This window comes from Cetorhinus maximus, unplaced genomic scaffold, assembly GCF_964194155.1.
Source record: "Cetorhinus maximus unplaced genomic scaffold, sCetMax3.hap1.1 HAP1_SCAFFOLD_2181, whole genome shotgun sequence".
Lineage (NCBI taxonomy): Eukaryota > Metazoa > Chordata > Chondrichthyes > Lamniformes > Cetorhinidae > Cetorhinus > Cetorhinus maximus.
In genome coordinates this window covers 1-18,098 of record NW_027598120.1, presented here as the reverse complement: position 1 = coordinate 18,098, position 18,098 = coordinate 1, and the positions used below count along the sequence as shown (strand labels likewise).

At 61.3% G+C, this 18,098-nt stretch overlaps 1 protein-coding gene across 1 annotated transcript; it reads left to right on the top strand.

Annotated features, from left to right (window-relative positions):
• Positions 1 to 8,974: 8,974 nt before the first annotated feature.
• On the top strand, positions 8,975 to 17,972 carry LOC144677048 (zinc finger protein 384-like; the record flags this gene model as incomplete). Its single annotated transcript, XM_078537311.1, has 6 exons — positions 8,975 to 9,150; positions 10,009 to 10,276; positions 11,990 to 12,113; positions 12,227 to 12,379; positions 14,374 to 14,598; positions 17,894 to 17,972. Coding segments are annotated over exons 1-6 (912 nt in total), but the record flags the coding sequence as incomplete, so codon positions are not given.
• Between the last annotated feature and the right edge of the window lie 126 nt (positions 17,973 to 18,098).

The following is an 18,098-nucleotide window of genomic DNA, read 5'->3' as shown; positions in this document are numbered from 1 at the left end:
GTGTCACTCTCGGCGCGTGTGTGTGTGTGTCACTCTCGGCGCGTGTGTGTGTGTGTCACTCTCGGCGCGTGTGTCACTGTCGGCGTGTGTGTGTGTGTCACTGTCGGCGTGTGTGTGTGTGTCACTGTCGGCGTGTGTGTGTGTGTCACTGTCGGCGTGTGTGTGTGTGTCACTGTCGGCGTGTGTGTGTGTGTCACTCTCGGCGCGTGTGTGTGTGTCACTCGGCGCGTGTGTGTGTGTCACTCTCGGCGCGTGTGTGTGTGTCACTCTCGGCGCGTGTGTCACTCTCGGCGTGTGTGTGTGTGTCACTCTCGGCGTGTGTGTGTGTGTCACTCTCGGCGTGTGTGTGTCACTCTTGGTGCGCGCGTGTGTGTCACTCTCGGCGCGCGTGTGTGTCACTGTTGGCGTGCGTGTGTGTGTGTCACTCTCGGCGCGTGTGTCACTCTCGGCGTGTGTGTGTGTGTCACTGTCGGCGTGTGTGTGTGTGTCACTCTCGGCGTGTGTGTGTCACTCTTGGTGCGCGCGTGTGTGTCACTCTCGGCGCGCGTGTGTGTCACTGTTGGCGCGTGTGTGTGTGTGTCACTCTCGGCGTGTGTGTCACTCTCGGCGTGTGTGTCACCCTCGGCGTGTGTGTCACCCTCGGCGTGTGTGTCACTGTCGGTGTGTGTGTGTGTGTGTCACTGTTGGTGTGTGTGTGTGTGTGTGTGTCACTGTCGGTGTGTGTGTGTCACTGTCGGTGTGTGTGTGTCACTCTCGGCGTGTGTGTCACTGTCGGCGTGTGTGTCACTGTCGGCGTGTGTGTGTGTGTCACTGTCGGTGTGTGTGTGTCACTGTCGGTGTGTGTGTGTCACTGTCGGTGTGTGTGTGTGTGTGTCACTGTCGGCGTGTGTGTCACTGTCGGCGTGTGTGTGTCACTGTCGGCGTGTGTGTCACTGTCGGCGTGTGTGTGTCACTGTCGGCGTGTGTGTGTCACTGTCGGCGTGTGTGTCACTGTCGGCGTGTGTGTCACTGTCGGCGTGTGTGTCACTGTCGGCGTGTGTGTGTTTGTGTGTCACTGTCGGTGTGTGTGTGTCACTCTCGGTGTGTGTGTCACTCTCGGTGTGTGTGTCACTCTCGGTGTGTGTGTCACTGTCGGCGTGTGTGTGTCACTGTCGGCGTGTGTGTCACTGTCGGTGTGTGTGTGTGTGTGTGTGTCACTCTCGGCGTGTGTGTCACTCTCGGCGTGTGTGTCACTCTCGGCGTGTGTGTCACTCTCGGCGTGTGTGTCACTGTCGGCGTGTGTGTGTGTGTGTCACTCTCGGCGTGTGTGTGCGTGTCACTCTCGGCGCGTGTGTGCGTGTCACTCTCGGCGCGTGTGTGCGTGTCACTCTCGGCGTGTGTGTGTGTCACTCTCGGCGCGTGTGTGTGTGTCACTGTCGGCGTGTGTGTGTGTCACTCTCGGCGCGTGTGTGTGTGTCACTCTCGGCGCGTGTGTGTGTGTCACTCTCGGCGCGTGTGTGTGTGTCACTCTCGGCGCGTGTGTGTGTGTCACTCTCGGCGCGTGTGTGTGTGTCACTGTCGGCGTGTGTGTGTGTGTCACTGTCGGCGCGTGTGTGTGTGTCACAGTCGACGTGTGTGTCACTGTCGGCGTGTGTGTGTGTGTCACTCTCGGCGCGTGTGTGTGTGTCACTCTCGGCGCGTGTGTGTGTGTCACTGTCGGCGCGTGTGTGTGTGTCACTGTCGGCGCGTGTGTGTGTGTCACTGTCAGCGCGTGTGTGTGTGTCACTGTCGGCGTGTGTGTGTGTGCGTGTCACTGTCGGCGTGTGTGTGTCACTGTCGGCGTGTGTGTGTGTGTCACTCTCGGCGCGTGTGTGTCACTCTCGGCGCGTGTGTGTCACTCTCGGCGCGTGTGTGTGTCACTGTCGACGTGTGTGTCACTGTCGGCGTGTGTGTGTGTGTCACTGTCGGCGTGTGTGTGTGTGTGTGTCACTGTCGGCGTGTGTGTGTGTCACTGTCGGCGTGTGTGTGTGTCACTGTTGGCGTGTGTGTGTGTGTGTCACTGTTGGCGTGTGTGTGTGTGTGTCACTGTCGGCGTGTGTGTGTCACTGTCGGCGCGTGTGTGTGTGTGTGTGTGTCACTGTCGGCGTGTGTGTGTGTCGCTCTCGGCGTGTGTGTGTATGTGTGTCACCGGCATGTGTGTGTGTCACTCTCGGCGCGTGTGTGTGTCGCTCTCGGCGTGTGTGTATGTGTGTCACCGGCGTGTGTGTGTGTCACCGGCGTGTGCGTGTGTGTGTCACACTCGGCGTGTGTGTGTGTGTCACTCTCGGCGCGTGTGTGTGTGTCGCTCTCGGCAAGTGTGTGTGTGTGTCGCTCTCGGCGCGTGTGTGTGTGTGTCGCTCTCGGCGCGTGTGTGTGTGTGTCGCTCTCGGCGCGTGTGTGTGTCGCTCTCGGCGCGTGTGTGCGTGTCACTCTCGGCGCGTGTGTGCGTGTCACTCTCGGCGCGTGTGTGCGTGTCACTCTCGGCGCGTGTGTGCGTGTCACTCTCGGCGCGTGTGTGCGTGTCACTCTCGGCGCGCGTGTGCGTGTCACTCTCGGCGCGCGTGTGCGTGTCACTCTCGGCGCGCGTGTGCGTGTCACTCTCGGCGCGCGTGTGCGTGTCACTCTCGGCGCGCGTGTGCGTGTCACTCTCGGCGCGTGTGTGCGTGTCACTCTCGGCGCGTGTGTGCGTGTCACTCTCGGCGCGTGTGTGTGTGTGTGTCACCGGCGTGTGTGTGTATGTGTCACCGGCGTGTGTGTGTGTCGCTCTCGGCCTGTGTGTGTATGTGTCCCTGGCATGTGTGTGTGTCACTCTCGGCGTGTGTGTGTGTGTGTGTGTCACTCTCGGCGTGTGTGTGTGTGTCGCTCTCGGCGTGTGTGTGTGTGTCACTCTCGGCGTGTGTGTGTGTGTCACTCTCGGCGTGTGTGTGTGTGTCACTCTCGGCGTGTGTGTGTGTGTGTCGCTCTCGGCCTGTGTGTGAATGTGTCACTCTCGGCGCGTGTGTGTGTGTGTCACCAGCGTGTGTGTGTGTGTGTCGCTCTCGGCCTGTGTGTGTATGTGTCACTCTCGGCGTGTGTGTGTGTATGTGTCACTCTCGGCGTGTGTGTGTGTCACTCTCGGCGCGTGTGTGTGTGTGTCACTGTCGGCGTGTGTGTGTGTGTGCCACTCTCGGCGCGTGTGTGTGTGTCACTCTCGGCGCGTGTGTGTGTGTCACTCTCGGCGCGTGTGTGTGTGTCACTGTCGGCGCGTGTGTGTGTGTCACTGTCGGCGCGTGTGTGTGTGTCACTGTCGGCGTGTGTGTGTGTGCGTGTCACTGTCGGCGTGTGTGTGTCACTGTCGGCGTGTGTGTGTGTGTCACTCTCGGCGCGTGTGTGTCACTCTCGGCGCGTGTGTGTCACTCTCGGCGCGTGTGTGTGTCACTGTCGACGTGTGTGTCACTGTCGGCGTGTGTGTGTGTGTCACTGTCGGCGTGTGTGTGTGTGTGTGTCACTGTCGGCGTGTGTGTGTGTGTCACTGTCGGCGTGTGTGTGTGTCACTGTTGGCGTGTGTGTGTGTGTGTCACTGTTGGCGTGTGTGTGTGTGTGTCACTGTCGGCGTGTGTGTGTCACTGTCGGCATGTGTGTGTGTGTGTGTGTGTCACTGTCGGCGTGTGTGTGTGTCGCTCTCGGCGTGTGTGTGTATGTGTGTCACCGGCATGTGTGTGTGTCACTCTCGGCGCGTGTGTGTGTCGCTCTCGGCGTGTGTGTATGTGTGTCACCGGCGTGTGTGTGTGTCACCGGCGTGTGCGTGTGTGTGTCACACTCGGCGTGTGTGTGTGTGTCACTCTCGGCGCGTGTGTGTGTGTCGCTCTCGGCAAGTGTGTGTGTGTGTCGCTCTCGGCGCGTGTGTGTGTCGCTCTCGGCGTGTGTGTATGTGTGTCACCGGCGTGTGTGTGTGTCACCGGCGTGTGCGTGTGTGTGTCACACTCGGCGTGTGTGTGTGTGTCACTCTCGGCGCGTGTGTGTGTGTCGCTCTCGGCAAGTGTGTGTGTGTGTCGCTCTCGGCGCGTGTGTGTGTGTGTCGCTCTCGGCGCGTGTGTGTGTGTGTCGCTCTCGGCGCGTGTGTGTGTCGCTCTCGGCGCGTGTGTGCGTGTCACTCTCGGCGCGTGTGTGCGTGTCACTCTCGGCGCGTGTGTGCGTGTCACTCTCGGCGCGTGTGTGCGTGTCACTCTCGGCGCGCGTGTGCGTGTCACTCTCGGCGCGTGTGTGCGTGTCACTCTCGGCGCGCGTGTGCGTGTCACTCTCGGCGCGCGTGTGCGTGTCACTCTCGGCGCGCGTGTGCGTGTCACTCTCGGCGCGCGTGTGCGTGTCACTCTCGGCGCGCGTGTGCGTGTCACTCTCGGCGCGTGTGTGCGTGTCACTCTCGGCGCGTGTGTGCGTGTCACTCTCGGCGCGTGTGTGCGTGTCACTCTCGGCGCGTGTGTGTGTGTGTGTCACCGGCGTGTGTGTGTATGTGTCACCGGCGTGTGTGTGTGTCGCTCTCGGCCTGTGTGTGTATGTGTCCCTGGCATGTGTGTGTGTCACTCTCGGCGTGTGTGTGTGTGTGTGTGTGTGTCACTCTCGGCGTGTGTGTGTGTGTCGCTCTCGGCGTGTGTGTGTGTGTCACTCTCGGCGTGTGTGTGTGTGTCACTCTCGGCGTGTGTGTGTGTGTCACTCTCGGCATGTGTGTGTGTGTCACTCTCGGCGTGTGTGTGTGTGTGTGTCGCTCTCGGCCTGTGTGTGAATGTGTCACTCTCGGCGCGCGTGTGTGTGTGTCACCAGCGTGTGTGTGTGTGTGTCGCTCTCGGCCTGTGTGTGTATGTGTCACTCTCGGCGTGTGTGTGTGTATGTGTCACTCTCGGCGTGTGTGTGTGTCACTCTCGGCGCGTGTGTGTGTGTGTCACTGTCGGCGTGTGTGTGTGTGTGCCACTCTCGGCGCGTGTGTGTGTGTGTGTCACTCTCGGCGTGTGTGTGTGTGTGTCACTCTCGGCGTGTGTGTGTGTCACTCTCGGCGTGTGTGTGTGTGTGTCACTCTCGGCGTGTGTGTGTGTGTGTCACTGTCGGCGTGTGTGTGTGTCACTGTCGGCGTGTGTGTGCGTCACTCTCGGCGTGTGTGTGTGTGTGTGTCACTCTCGGCGTGTGTGTGCGTGTCACTCTCGGCGTGTGTGTGCGTGTCACTCTCGGCGTGTGTGTGCGTGTCACTCTCGGCGTGTGTGTGTGTGTCACTCTCGGCGTGTGTGTGCGTGTCACTCTCGGCGTGTGTGTGCGTGTCACTGTCGGCGTGTGTGTGTGTGTGTCACTCTCGGCGTGTGTGTGTGTGTCACTCTCGGCGTGTGTGTGTGTGTCACTCTCGGCGTGTGTGTGTGTGTCACTCTCGGCGTGTGTGTGTGTGTCACTCTCGGCGTGTGTGTGTGTCACTCTCGGCGTGTGTGTGTGTCACTCTCGGCGTGTGTGTGTGTCACTCTCGGCGTGTGTGTGTGTGTCACTCTCGGCGTGTGTGTGTGTCACTCTCGGCGTGTGTGTGTGTCACTCTCGGCGTGTGTGTGTGTCACTCTCGGCGTGTGTGTGTGTCACTCTCGGCGTGTGTGTGTGTCACTCTCGGCGCGTGTGTGTGTCACTCTCGGCGCGTGTGTGTGTCACTCTCGGCGCGTGTGTGTGTGTCACTCTCGGCGCGTGTGTGTGTCACTCTCGGCGCGTGTGTGTGTGTCACTCTCGGCGCGCGTGTGTGTGTCACTCTCGGCGCGCGTGTGTGTGTCACTCTCGGCGCGTGTGTGTGTGTCACTCTCGGCGCGTGTGTGTGTCACTCTCGGCGCGTGTGTGTGTCACTCTCGGCGTGTGTGTGTCACTCTCGGCGCGTGCGTATGTCACTCTCGGCGCGTGTGTGTGTGTCACTCTCGGCGCGTGTGTGTGTGTCACTCTCGGCGCGTGTGTGTGTGTCACTCTCGGCGCGTGTGTGTGTGTCACTCTCGGCGCGTGTGTGTGTGTCACTCTCGGCGCGTGTGTGTGTCACTCTCGGCGCGTGTGTGTGTCACTCTCGGCGCGTGTGTGTGTCACTCTCGGCGCGTGTGTGTGTGTCACTCTCGGCGCGTGTGTGTGTGTCACTCTCGGCGCGTGTGTGTGTCACTCTCGGCGCGTGTGTGTGTCACTCTCGGCGCGTGTGTGTGTCACTCTCGGCGCGTGTGTGTGTCACTCTCGGCGCGTGTGTGTGTCACTCTCGGCGCGTGTGTGTGTGTCACTCTCGGCGTGTGTGTGTCACTCTCGGCGCGTGTGTGTGTCACTCTCGGCGCGTGTGTGTGTCACTCTCGGCGCGTGTGTGTGTCACTGTCGGCGCGTGTGTGTGTCACTGTCGGCGCGTGTGTGTGTGTCACTCTCGGCGCGTGTGTGTGTGTCACTCTCGGCGCGTGTGTGTGTGTCACTCTCGGCGCGTGTGTGTGTGTCACTCTCGGCGCGTGTGTGTGTGTCACTCTCGGCGCGTGTGTGTGTGTCACTCTCGGCGCGTGTGTGTGTGTCACTCTCGGCGTGTGTGTGTCACTCTCGGCGCGTGTGTGTGTCACTCTCGGCGCGTGTGTGTGTCACTCTCGGCGCGTGTGTGTGTCACTCTCGGCGCGTGTGTGTGTCACTCTCGGCGCGTGTGTGTGTCACTCTCGGCGCGTGTGTGTGTCACTCTCGGCGCGTGTGTGTGTCACTCTCGGCGCGTGTGTGTGTCACTCTCGGCGCGTGTGTGTGTCACTCTCGGCGCGTGTGTGTGTCACTCTCGGCGCGTGTGTGTGTCACTCTCGGCGCGTGTGTGTGTCACTCTCGGCGCGTGTGTGTGTCACTCTCGGCGCGTGTGTGTGTCACTCTCGGCGCGTGTGTGTGTCACTCTCGGCGCGTGTGTGTGTCACTCTCGGCGCGTGTGTGTGTCACTCTCGGCGCGTGTGTGTGTCACTCTCGGCGCGTGTGTGTGTCACTCTCGGCGCGTGTGTGTGTCACTCTCGGCGCGTGTGTGTGTCACTCTCGGCGCGTGTGTGTGTCACTCTCAGCGTGTGTCTGTGCGCGTCTTGCTCTGACACTGCCCTTCCCTTCTCTCTTAAAAAGGTCCTTAAAATGACTGAGCTTCTCATATTTTTTCACGCTGCTCTTTGGGAATCTTCACGCTGCTCTTTGGGAATCTGAATAATATTTAAAAACTGCGTTAAAGATAATTTGTAGCTCTTGAAGTGTGGAAAGTGGCAGCGCTGACCCTCCAACAGTGCGGCTCTCCCTCAGCACTGACCCTCCGACAGTGCGGCTCTCCCTCAGCACTGACCCTCCGACAGTGCGGCTCTCCCTCAGCACTGACCCTCCGACAGTGCGGCTCTCCCTCAGCACTGACCCTCCGACAGTGCGGCGCTCCCTCAGCACTGACCCTCCGACAGTGCGGCTCTCCCTCAGCACTGACCCTCCGACAGTGCGGCGCTCCCTCAGTACTGACCCTCCGACAGTGCGGCTCTCCCTCAGCGCTGACCGTCCGACAGTGCGGCGCTCCCTCAGCGCTGACCGTCCGACAGTGCGGCGCTCCCTCAGCGCTGACCCTCCGACAGTGCGGCGCTCCCTCAGTACTGACCCTCCGACAGTGCGGCGCTCCCTCAGCACCGACCCTCCGACAGTGCGGCGCTCCCTCAGTACTGACCGTCCGACAGTGCGGCGCTCCCTCGGAGTTGGAGAGACAGAGAAGGTGAGGATGTAACGAGAGATGATGTCACTGGCAGACGACTTAAGCTTGTTGCAAAATTGTGCGGCAGTCTGTTGGGATTGGGTGCTGCAGGGTCATTGGGAGTGCAATTGCAACATTTCCCCCAAAGAAATTCCACGCCCATTGCTCGCTTCCTTTTCCCCGTGTGGTGCCCTGTGGCAGTGATTTGTGAGGCAACGCCTTGGGCTAGTCAGGGTGCAATTATTTGGTCAGCGGCTCAAGATAGGCGAGCGTTCTCATTTGGAGTGGGCTGTACGGGTAGGAAGGGCTTGCCACAACTGGAGGGGGTTAGTCAGATTGGGAAGGTTCTGGGGCTGGAGGAGGTTACAGGGAGAGGGAAGGTTGTAGGGGCTGGAGGAGGTTACAGAGATAGGGAGGGTTGTAGGGGCTGGAGGAGGTTACAGGGAGAGGGAGGGGTGTAGGGGCTGGAGGAGGTTACAGGGAGAGGGAGGGGTGTAGGGGTTGGAGGAGGTTACAGGGAGAGGGAGGGTTGTAGGGGCTGGAGGAGGTTACAGGGAGAGGGAGGGTTGTAGGGGCTGGAGGAGGTTACAGGGAGAGGGAGGGGTGTAGGGGTTGGAGGAGGTTACAGGGAGAGGGAGGGTTGTAGGGGCTGGAGGAGGTTACAGGGAGAGGGAGGGTTGTAGGGGCTGGAGGAGGTTACAGGGAGAGGGAGGGGTGTAGGGGCTGGAGGAGGTTACAGAGATAGGGAGGGGTGTAGGGGGCTGGAGGAGGTTACAGAGATAGGGAGGGTTGTAGGGGCTGGAGGAGGGTTACAGAGATAGGGAGTGTTGTAGGGGCTGGAGGAGGGTACAGAGATAGGGAGGGTTGTAGGGGCCTGGAGGAGGTTACAGAGATAGGGAGGGTTGTAGGGGCTGGAGGAGGTTACAGAGATAGGGAGGGTTGTAGGGGCTGGAGGAGGTTACAGAGATAGGGAGGGTTATAGGGGCTGGAGGAGGTTACAGAGATAGGGAGGAGTGTAGGGCCTGGAGGAGGTTAGCGGAGTGGAGGGTTGTAGGGCCTGGAGGCGGTTGGAGAGGTGGGGTGGGGCTGATGATAAGGCGATGTCGCGTTGAAATTTGGAGGTTCCCATGTCAACATGTCACGCCATCATGGCCGCCCGGAAATGTGACGTTGACATAGCAATATCTGCTGGGCAAGGGGCAGTGGGGGAGGCAGTCTGTGAACTGAATTGACCGCTGCTTGTTTCTTTTCCTCTTGGCCTCAGAGCAAAGTGCCAGGAGGCCGTGTGGAGTCCAGAGACAGAGACGCGCTGACCTCATCTCACCGCCAGGCCGAATCACAGCTTTCTCTATCTCTCTCTCTCTGTCCCGCAGTGAGACATGGAGCAATCTCATTATAGCAACAGCTATTTCTGGACTCCCATCCCAACCATGGCTGGGCAGGTAAGGACAAACACATGACTCACTCTCTCTCTCCCTCCGTCTCTCGCTCTCTCCCTCCGTCTCTCGCTCTCTCCCTCCGTCTCTCGCTCTCTCCCTCCGTCTCTCGCTCTCTCCCTCCGTCTCTCTCTCTCCCTCCGTCTCTCTCCCGTCTCCCTCCGTCTCTCGCTCTCTCCCTCCGTCTCGCGCTCTCTCCCTCCGTCTCGCTCTCTCTCCCTCCGTCTCTCTCCCGTCTCCCTCCGTCTCGCGCTCTCTCCCTCCGTCTCGCGCTCTCTCCCTCCGTCTCTCGCTCTCTCCCTCCGTCTCTCGCTCTCTCCCTCCGTCTCTCTCCCGTCTCCCTCCGTCTCTCGCTCTCTCCCTCCGCCTCGCGCTCTCTCCCTCCGTCTCGCGCTCTCTCCCTCCGTCTCGCGCTCTCTCCCTCCGCCTCGCGCTCTCTCCCTCCGCCTCGCGCTCTCTCCCTCCGCCTCGCGCTCTCTCCCTCCGCCTCGCGCGCTCTCCCTCCGCCTCGCGCTCTCTCCCTCCGCCTCGCGCTCTCTCCCTCCGACTCGCGCTCTCCTCCTCCGCCTCGCGTTCTCCCTCTCCGCCTCGCGTTCTCCCTCTCCGCCTCGCACTCTCTCTCTCTCTGTCTCTCTCTCTCTCTGTCTCTCTCTCTCTCTGTCTCTCTCTCTCCGTCTATCTCTCTCTCTCTCCGTCTCTCTCTCTCTCTCTCTCTCCGTCTCTCTATCTCTCTCTCTCTCCGTCCGTCCCCCTCCCTCTCCCTCTCGCTCCTCGCCCTTCCCCCTCGCCCCTGTCTCCCCAGCCTCCCCTGTTGTCCCCCTCGCTCGCTCCGTCCCTCACCCCCTCTGCCTCTTGCCTCCGCAGTTTGAGAACGTCATGTTCATCAACAAGATCAAGGAGCAGCTGATGGCTGAGAAGAGCTGTGGGCCGAGCCCCGGTCCCCAGACGGCGCCTCCACAGCCCCAGCAGCAGCAGCAGCAAGTGCAGACCTACTCTCCTCCTCTGATCACCAGCGGCCCCATCAGCGGGGTTGCGCAGGCCCCCAGCGCTGACATCAAGGAGGGCGGCGAGGCACAGCCAGTGGTCACGGAGAACGTCACGGTGCTCCCGCTGCCCTCCGCACTCATGACAGGTGGGTGAGGGGCCGGGGGGTGGGGGGAGAGGTGGGGTCCGTGGCGGGCGAGGGGAGGTGGCGTTGGCTGAGAAGCCTGATTTGCCCTGCTCGGGGGCTATTAAGGACGGGCCGCGACTGCTGGCCTAGCGACGCCCACTTCCCGTGAAACGACGACGACACAAAGGTCGGTCGGCAAAGGAAGCTGCGGGGAGGATACAAAGAGTTCGCCAAGGGGCGCCGACCGGGTAAGCGGGCGGGCACAAACACGCGGCGGCGTGGGGAAGACCCGCGCCCGTCGACTTTGGCGGGCAGGGTAGAAAAGCCGCGGACCGTTCAAACGGAGAGAGATTTCGGAACTCGGCGGCGCAGAGGGATCTGGGCGTCCTTCTCCATGAATCTCTCAAAGTCAGTCCACCGATGCAGCAAGTGATTAGGAAAGCAAATGGAGCGTTGGCCTTTTATTGCGAGGGGTTCGGGGGTGGGGGGGGTGGGGGATGAAGTGTAAAAGCCGGGAAGTCTCGCCACAACTGTACAGGGAGCTGGGGAGTCCGCAGCCAGAGTACTACAGAGTAGTAATGAGGAGAAATTTTTTCACCCCGAGAGTGGTGAGCCTGTGGAATTCACTACCGCAGAAAGTAGCTGAGGCCAAAACATTTGTATGGTTTCAAGAAGGAGTTTGATATAGCTTTTGGGGGCATAAGGGATCAAAGGATATGGGGAGAAAGCGGGAGCAGGCTATTGAGTTGGATGAGCAGCTATGATCGTAATGAATGGCTTGGCAGACTCGAATCTTCCTATTTACTATGTTACTATATGTCTAGGAAGGCAAATGGAGTGTTGGCCTTTATTGCAAGGGCGGGTGGTGGGGGGAAGGAGTATAAAAGTTAAGGAGCCTTGCTCCAATTGCACAGGGTTTTGGCGTTTCTGCAGCCGCAGTACTGCGTAGAGTTTTGGTCTCGTTATTTAAGGAGGGATAGACTCGCATCGGAGGCAGTTCAGAGAAGGTCCACTGGGCTGATTCCTGGGGAGAAGTGGGGGTTTGTCTTATGACGGAAAGGTTGAGCAGGTTGGGACTGTACCCACTGGAGTTTAGAAGAATGAGAGGCCATCTTATATAAGATCCTGACGGGGGGGGCACGACAGGGTGGATGTTGGGCGAATGTTTCCCCCCTCGTGGGGGTGAATCTAGAACGAGGGTTGGGAGGGCACAGTTTCAGAATAAGGGGTCTCCCATTGAAGACGGAGACGAGGAGGCATTTCTTCTCTCGGAGGGTGGTCAATCTGTGGTATTCTCTCCCCCCCCGAGAGCGGCGGAGGCCGGGTCAGTGAATATATATTCGAGGCCGAGTTAGAGGGGTTTCTGACTGACAACGGAGTCGAGGGTTATGGGGAGGGGGTGGAGCAAAAGAGAAGGTCAGTATCAGCACACGATTGAATGGCGGAGCAGACTGGATGGGCCGAATGGCCTAATTTCTGCTCCTAGCGTTAAGGACGGTGTTAAAGACTCGGGGACCGGAGTAGGTGTTAATAGCGGCGTCAACGGCGGTCAGCACTGTCTGAGAGCGGAATAGCAGAATGTGCCGGGGGGACGAAATGGGGGCCATTGGGGATGAGCTATGATAGGAGTGAGTGGCGGAGCAGGCTGGAGGGGCCGAATGGCCACTTCTAGCCCCCCCGTTCCCGGTGTCGTGCGTTGTTTTGACCCCCCTCTTTCTTTGCCGCCTCCCGCAGGTCTGGTCATCACCTCGCCCAGCGCCAGCCTGTCCTCGTCCAGCTCGGGCCTGAGCCCCCTGGCCCACCCGCCCGCCTTCTCGCTGGCGGGCGCCCCCGCCATGATCGTGTCGGGCCTGTGCCCGCCCTGACGGCCGGGGGGCAGGGGGTGCCCTCGCTGGCCGGCCTGGACAAGGAGGCCCAGGAGCAGGCCCACCCCCAGGCCCCGGGCCACCACCATAACCCCCCTCCCCCTCCCCCTCCTCCCCCGGCCCAGGACGAGGGCACCGTCAAGACGCCCAGCGCCCGGAAGCGGAAGGGACGGCCTAGCGAACCCAGCCTGGCTGAGCTGGGGGACCCCTACGCAGTCCCCAACGACGACGAGGGAGGCAGGGACAGCAAGTCCTACAGGTCAGTACTGGGGGAGAGCCGCACTGTCGGAGGGTCAGTACTGGGGGAGAGCCGCACTGTCGGAGGGTCAGTACTGAGGGAGAGCAGCACTGTCGGAGGGTCAGTGCTGAGGGAGCGCCGCACTGTCGGAGGGTCAGTGCTGAGGGAGCGCCGCACTGTCGGAGGGTCAGTGCTGAGGGAGCGCCGCTCTGTCGGAGGGTCAGTGCTGAGGGAGAGCCGCTCTGTCGGAGGGTCAGTGCTGAGGGAGAGCCGCACTGTCGGAGGGTCAGTACTGAGGGTGAGCCGCACTGTCGGAGGGTCAGTACTGAGGGAGCGCCGCACTGTTGGAGGGTCAGTACTGAGGGAGAGCCGCACTGTCGGTGGGTCAGTGCTGAGGGAGCGCCGCTCTGTCGGAGGGTCAGTGCTGAGGGAGCGCCGCACTGTCGGAGGGTCAGTGCTGAGGGAGCGCCGCACTGTCGGAGGGTCAGTACTGAGGGTGAGCCGCACTGTCGGAGGGTCAGTACTGAGGGAGCGCCGCACTGTCGGAGGGTCAGTACTGAGGGAGAGCCGCACTGTCGGAGGGTCAGTACTGAGGGAGTGCCGCACTGTCGGAGGGTCAGTGCTGAGGGAGCGCCGCACTGTCGGAGGGTCAGTGCTGAGGGAGCGCCGCACTGTCGGAGGGTCAGTGCTGAGGGAGAGCCGCACTGTCGGAGGGTCAGTGCTGAGGGAGAGCCGCACTGTGGGAGGGTCAGTACTAAGGGAGCGCCGCACTGTCGGAGGGTCAGTACTGAGGGAGCGCCGCACTGTCGGAGGGTCAGTGCTGAGGGAGCGCCGCTCTGTCGGAGGGTCAGTACTGAGGGAGAGCCGCACTGTCGGAGGGTCAGTACTGGGGGAGAGCCGCACTGTCGGTGGGTCAGTACTGAGGGTGAGCCGCACTGTCGGAGGGTCAGTACTGAGGGAGCGCCGCACTGTCGGAGGGTCAGTGCTGAGGGAGAGCCGCACTGTCGGAGGGTCAGTGCTGAGGGAGAGCCGCACTGTCGGAGGGTCAGTGCTGAGGGAGCGCCGCACTGTCGGAGGGTCAGTGCTGAGGGAGAGCCGCACTGTCGGAGGGTCAGTGCTGAGGGAGAGCCGCACTGTCGGAGGGTCAGTGCTGAGGGAGCGCCGCACTGTCGGAGGGTCAGTGCTGAGGGAGCGCCGCACTGTCGGAGGGTCAGTGCTGAGGGAGAGCCGCACTGTCGGAGGGTCAGTGCTGAGGGAGAGCCGCACTGTGGGAGGGTCAGTACTAAGGGAGCGCCGCACTGTCGGAGGGTCAGTACTGAGGGAGCGCCGCACTGTCGGAGGGTCAGTGCTGAGGGAGCGCCGCTCTGTCGGAGGGTCAGTACTGAGGGAGAGCCGCACTGTCGGAGGGTCAGTGCTGAGGGAGCGCCGCACTGTCGGAGGGTCAGTACTGAGGGAGCGCCGCACTGTCGGAGGGTCAGTGCTGAGGGAGCACCGCACTGTCGGAGGGCCAGTACTGAGGGAGTGCTGCACTGTCGGAGGGCCAGTACTGAGGGAGTGCTGCACTGTCGGAGGGTCAGTACTGAGGGAGAGCCGCACTGTCGGAGGGTCAGTACTGAGGGAGCGCCGCACTGTCGGAGGGTCAGTACTGAGGGAGAGCCGCACAGTCAGAGGGTCAGTGCTGAGGGAGCGCCGCACTGTCGGAGGGTCAGTACTGGGGGAGAGCCGCACTGTCGGGGGGGGGGTCAGCGCTGAGGGAGAGCCGCACTGTCGGAGGGTCAGTGCTGAGGGAGCGCCGCACTGTCGGAGGGTCAGTGCTGAGGGGGAGCCGCACTGTCGGAGGGTCAGTGCTGAGGGAGAGCCGCACTGTCGGAGGGTCAGTGCTGAGGGAGAGCCGCACTGTCGGAGGGTCAGTGCTGAGGGAGCGCCGCACTGTTGGAGGGTCAGTGCTGAGGGAGGGTCAGTGCTGAGGGAGCGCCGCACTGTCGGAGGGTCTAATGCTCCCTGTTGGTCTCCAGGTGCCGGATCTGTCCTGTGACCTTCCTGTCAAAGTCCGAAATGCAGATTCACGCGAAGTCACACACAGAGTCCAAGCCCCATCATTGTCCCCATTGCTCAAAGACATTCGCCAACACATCGTACCTGGCCCAACACATTCGAATCCACTCGGGAGCCAAGCCGTACAGCTGCAACTACTGTCAGAAGAGTTTTCGGCAGCTCTCGCACCTGCAGCAACACATAAGGTGGGCGGCGGTGCGTGAGGGAGGAGGGTGCTGGGGTGCGGGTCACAGCAGAGGGAGGAGGGTGTGTGTGTGTGAGAGGGAGAGGAGGGTGTGTGTGTGTGAGAGGGAGAGGAGGGTGTGTGTGTGTGTGTGAGAGGGAGAGGAGGGTGTGTGTGTGTGTGAGAGGGAGAGGAGGGTGTGTGTGTGTGTGAGAGGGAGAGGAGGGTGTGTGTGTGTGTGTGAGAGGGAGAGGAGGGTGTGTGTGTGTGAGAGAGGGAGAGGAGGGTGTGTGTGTGTGTGAGAGGGAGAGGAGGGTGTGTGTGTGTGTGAGAGGGAGAGGAGGGTGTGTGTGTGTGTGAGAGGGAGAGGAGGGTGTGTGTGTGTGTGTGAGAGGGAGAGGAGGGTGTGTGTGTGTGTGAGAGGGAGAGGAGGGTGTGTGTGTGTGTGAGAGGGAGAGGAGGGTGTGTGTGTGTGTGAGAGGGAGAGGAGGGTGTGTGTGTGTGTGAGAGGGAGAGGAGGGTGTGTGTGTGTGTGAGAGGGAGAGGAGGGTGTGTGTGTGTGTGAGAGGGAGAGGAGGGGGTGTGTGTGTGAGAGAGGGGGTGTGTGTGTGAGAGAGGGGGTGTGTGTGAGAGAGAGGGGGTGTGTGTGTGAGAGAGGGGGTGTGTGTGTGAGAGAGGGGGTGTGTGTGTGAGAGAGGGGGTGTGTGTGTGAGAGGGGGTGTGTGTGTGAGAGAGGGGGGGTGTGTGTGAGAGAGGGGGGGTGTGTGTGAGAGAGGGGGGGTGTGTGTGAGAGAGGGGGGGTGTGTGTGAGAGAGGGGGGGTGTGTGTGTGAGAGAGGGGGTGTGTGTGTGAGAGAGGGGGTGTGTGTGTGAGAGAGGGGGTGTGTGTGTGAGAGAGGGGGTGTGTGTGTGAGAGAGGGGGTGTGTGTGTGAGAGAGGGGGTGTGTGTGTGAGAGAGGGGGTGTGTGTGTGAGAGAGGGGGTGTGTGTGTGAGAGAGGGGGTGTGTGTGTGAGAGAGGGGGTGTGTGTGTGAGAGAGGGGGTGTGTGTGTGAGAGAGGGGGTGTGTGTGTGAGAGAGGGGGTGTGTGTGTGTGAGAGAGGGGGTGTGTGTGTGAGAGAGGGGGGGGTGTGTGTGAGAGAGAGGGGGTGTGTGTGAGAGAGAGGGGGTGTGTGTGTGAGAGAGGGGGGTGTGTGTGTGAGAGAGGGGGTGTGTGTGTGAGAGAGGGGGTGTGTGTGTGAGAGAGGGGGTGTGTGTGTGAGAGAGGGGGTGTGTGTGTGAGAGAGGGGGTGTGTGTGAGAGAGGGGGTGTGTGTGTGAGAGAGGGGGTGTGTGTGTGAGAGAGGGGGTGTGTGTGTGAGAGAGGGGGGGTGTGTGTGAGAGAGGGGGGGTGTGTGTGAGAGAGGGGGGGTGTGTGTGAGAGAGGGGGTGTGTGTGTGAGAGAGGGGGTGTGTGTGTGAGAGAGGGGGGGTGTGTGTGAGAGAGGGGGGGTGTGTGTGAGAGAGGGGGGGTGTGTGTGAGAGAGGGGAGGTGTGTGTGAGAGAGGGGGTGTGTGTGTGAGAGAGGGGGGGTGTGTGTGTGAGAGGGGGGGTGTGTGTGAGAGAGGGGGGGTGTGTGTGAGAGAGGGGGGGTGTGTGTGAGAGAGGGGGGGTGTGTGTGAGAGAGGGGGTGTGTGTGTGAGAGAGGGGGTGTGTGTGTGAGAGAGGGGGTGTGTGTGAGAGAGGGGGTGTGTGTGAGAGAGAGGGGGTGTGTGTGAGAGAGAGGGGGTGTGTGTGTGAGAGAGGGGTGTGTGTGTGAGAGAGGGGGGGTGTGTGTGAGAGAGGGGGTGTGTGTGTGAGAGAGGGGGTGTGTGTGTGAGAGAGGGGGTGTGTGTGTGAGAGAGGGGGTGTGTGTGTGAGAGAGGGGGTGTGTGTGTGAGAGAGGGGGGTGTGTGTGTGAGAGAGGGGGTGTGTGTGTGAGAGAGGGGGTGTGTGTGTGAGAGAGGGGGTGTGTGTGTGAGAGAGGGGGTGTGTGTGTGAGAGAGGGGGTGTGTGTGTGAGAGAGGGGGTGTGTGTGTGAGAGAGGGGGTGTGTGTGTGAGAGAGGGGGTGTGTGTGTGAGAGAGGGAGTGTGTGTGTGTGAGAGAGGGGGTGTGTGTGTGTGAGAGAGGGGGTGTGTGTGTGAGAGAGGGGGTGTGTGTGTGAGAGAGGGGGGGGTGTGTGTGAGAGAGAGGGGGTGTGTGTGAGAGAGAGGGGGTGTGTGTGAGAGAGAGGGGGTGTGTGTGAGAGAGAGCGGGTGTGTGTGTGAGAGAGGGGGTGTGTGTGTGAGAGAGGGGGGTGTGTGTGTGAGAGAGGGGGTGTGTGTGTGAGCGAGGGGGTGTGTGTGTGAGCGAGGGGGTGTGTGTGTGAGCGAGGGGGGTGTGTGTGAGAGAGGGGGTGTGTGTGTGAGAGAGGGGGGTGTGTGTGTGAGAGAGGGGGTGTGTGTGTGAGAGAGGGGGTGTGTGTGTGAGAGAGGGGGTGTGTGTGTGAGAGAGGGGGTGTGTGTGTGAGAGAGGGGGTGTGTGTGTGAGAGAGGGGGTGTGTGTGTGAGAGAGGGGGTGTGTGTGTGAGAGAGGGGGTGTGTGTGTGAGAGAGGGGGTGTGTGTGTGAGAGAGGGGGGGTGTGTGTGAGAGAGGGGGGGTGTGTGTGAGAGAGGGGGGGTGTGTGTGTGAGAGAGGGGGGGTGTGTGTGAGAGAGGGGGGTGTGTGTGAGAGAGGGGGGGTGTGTGTGAGAGAGGGGGGGTGTGTGTGAGAGAGGGGGGGTGTGTGTGAGAGAGGGGGTTGTGTGAGAGGGGGTTGTGTGGTGTGTGTGTGAGAGAGGGGGTGTGTGTGTGAGAGAGGGGGTGTGTGTGTGAGAGAGGGGGTGTGTGTGTGAGAGAGGGGGTGTGTGTGTGAGAGGGGGGTGTGTGTGTGAGAGAGGGGGTGTGTGTGTGAGAGAGGGGGTGTGTGTGTGAGAGAGGGGGTGTGTGTGTGAGAGAGGGGGGTGTGTGTGTGAGAGAGGGGGTGGTGTGTGTGAGAGAGGGGGTGGTGTGTGTGAGAGAGGGGGTGGTGTGTGTGAGAGAGGGGGGGGGTGTGTGTGAGAGGGGGGGGGTGTGTGAGGGAGGGGTGTGTGTGTGTGAGGGAGCGGGTGTGTGTGTGTGAGGGAGCGGGTGTGTGTGTGTGAGGGAGCGAGTGTGTGTGTGTGAGGGAGCGAGTGTGTGTGTGTGAGGGAGCGAGTGTGTGTGTGCGTGAGAGTGTGTGAGGGTGAGCACTGTCCTGTGTCCCTGGACGATGTGATGCTGTTTAATATCTTCGTGTCTCCGGTAGAATTCACACAGGAGATCGGCCCTACAAATGTGCGCAGCCGGGGTGTGATAAATCATTCACTCAACTCTCAAACCTTCAGGTAATGGAGAAAGCATCCATCCTTCACTCGCTCTCTCTCCCTCCGTCTCCCTCTCCCTCCCTCATCCATCCTTCACTCGCTCTCTCTCCTTCTCCCTCCGTCTCTCTCTCCCTCCATCATCCATCC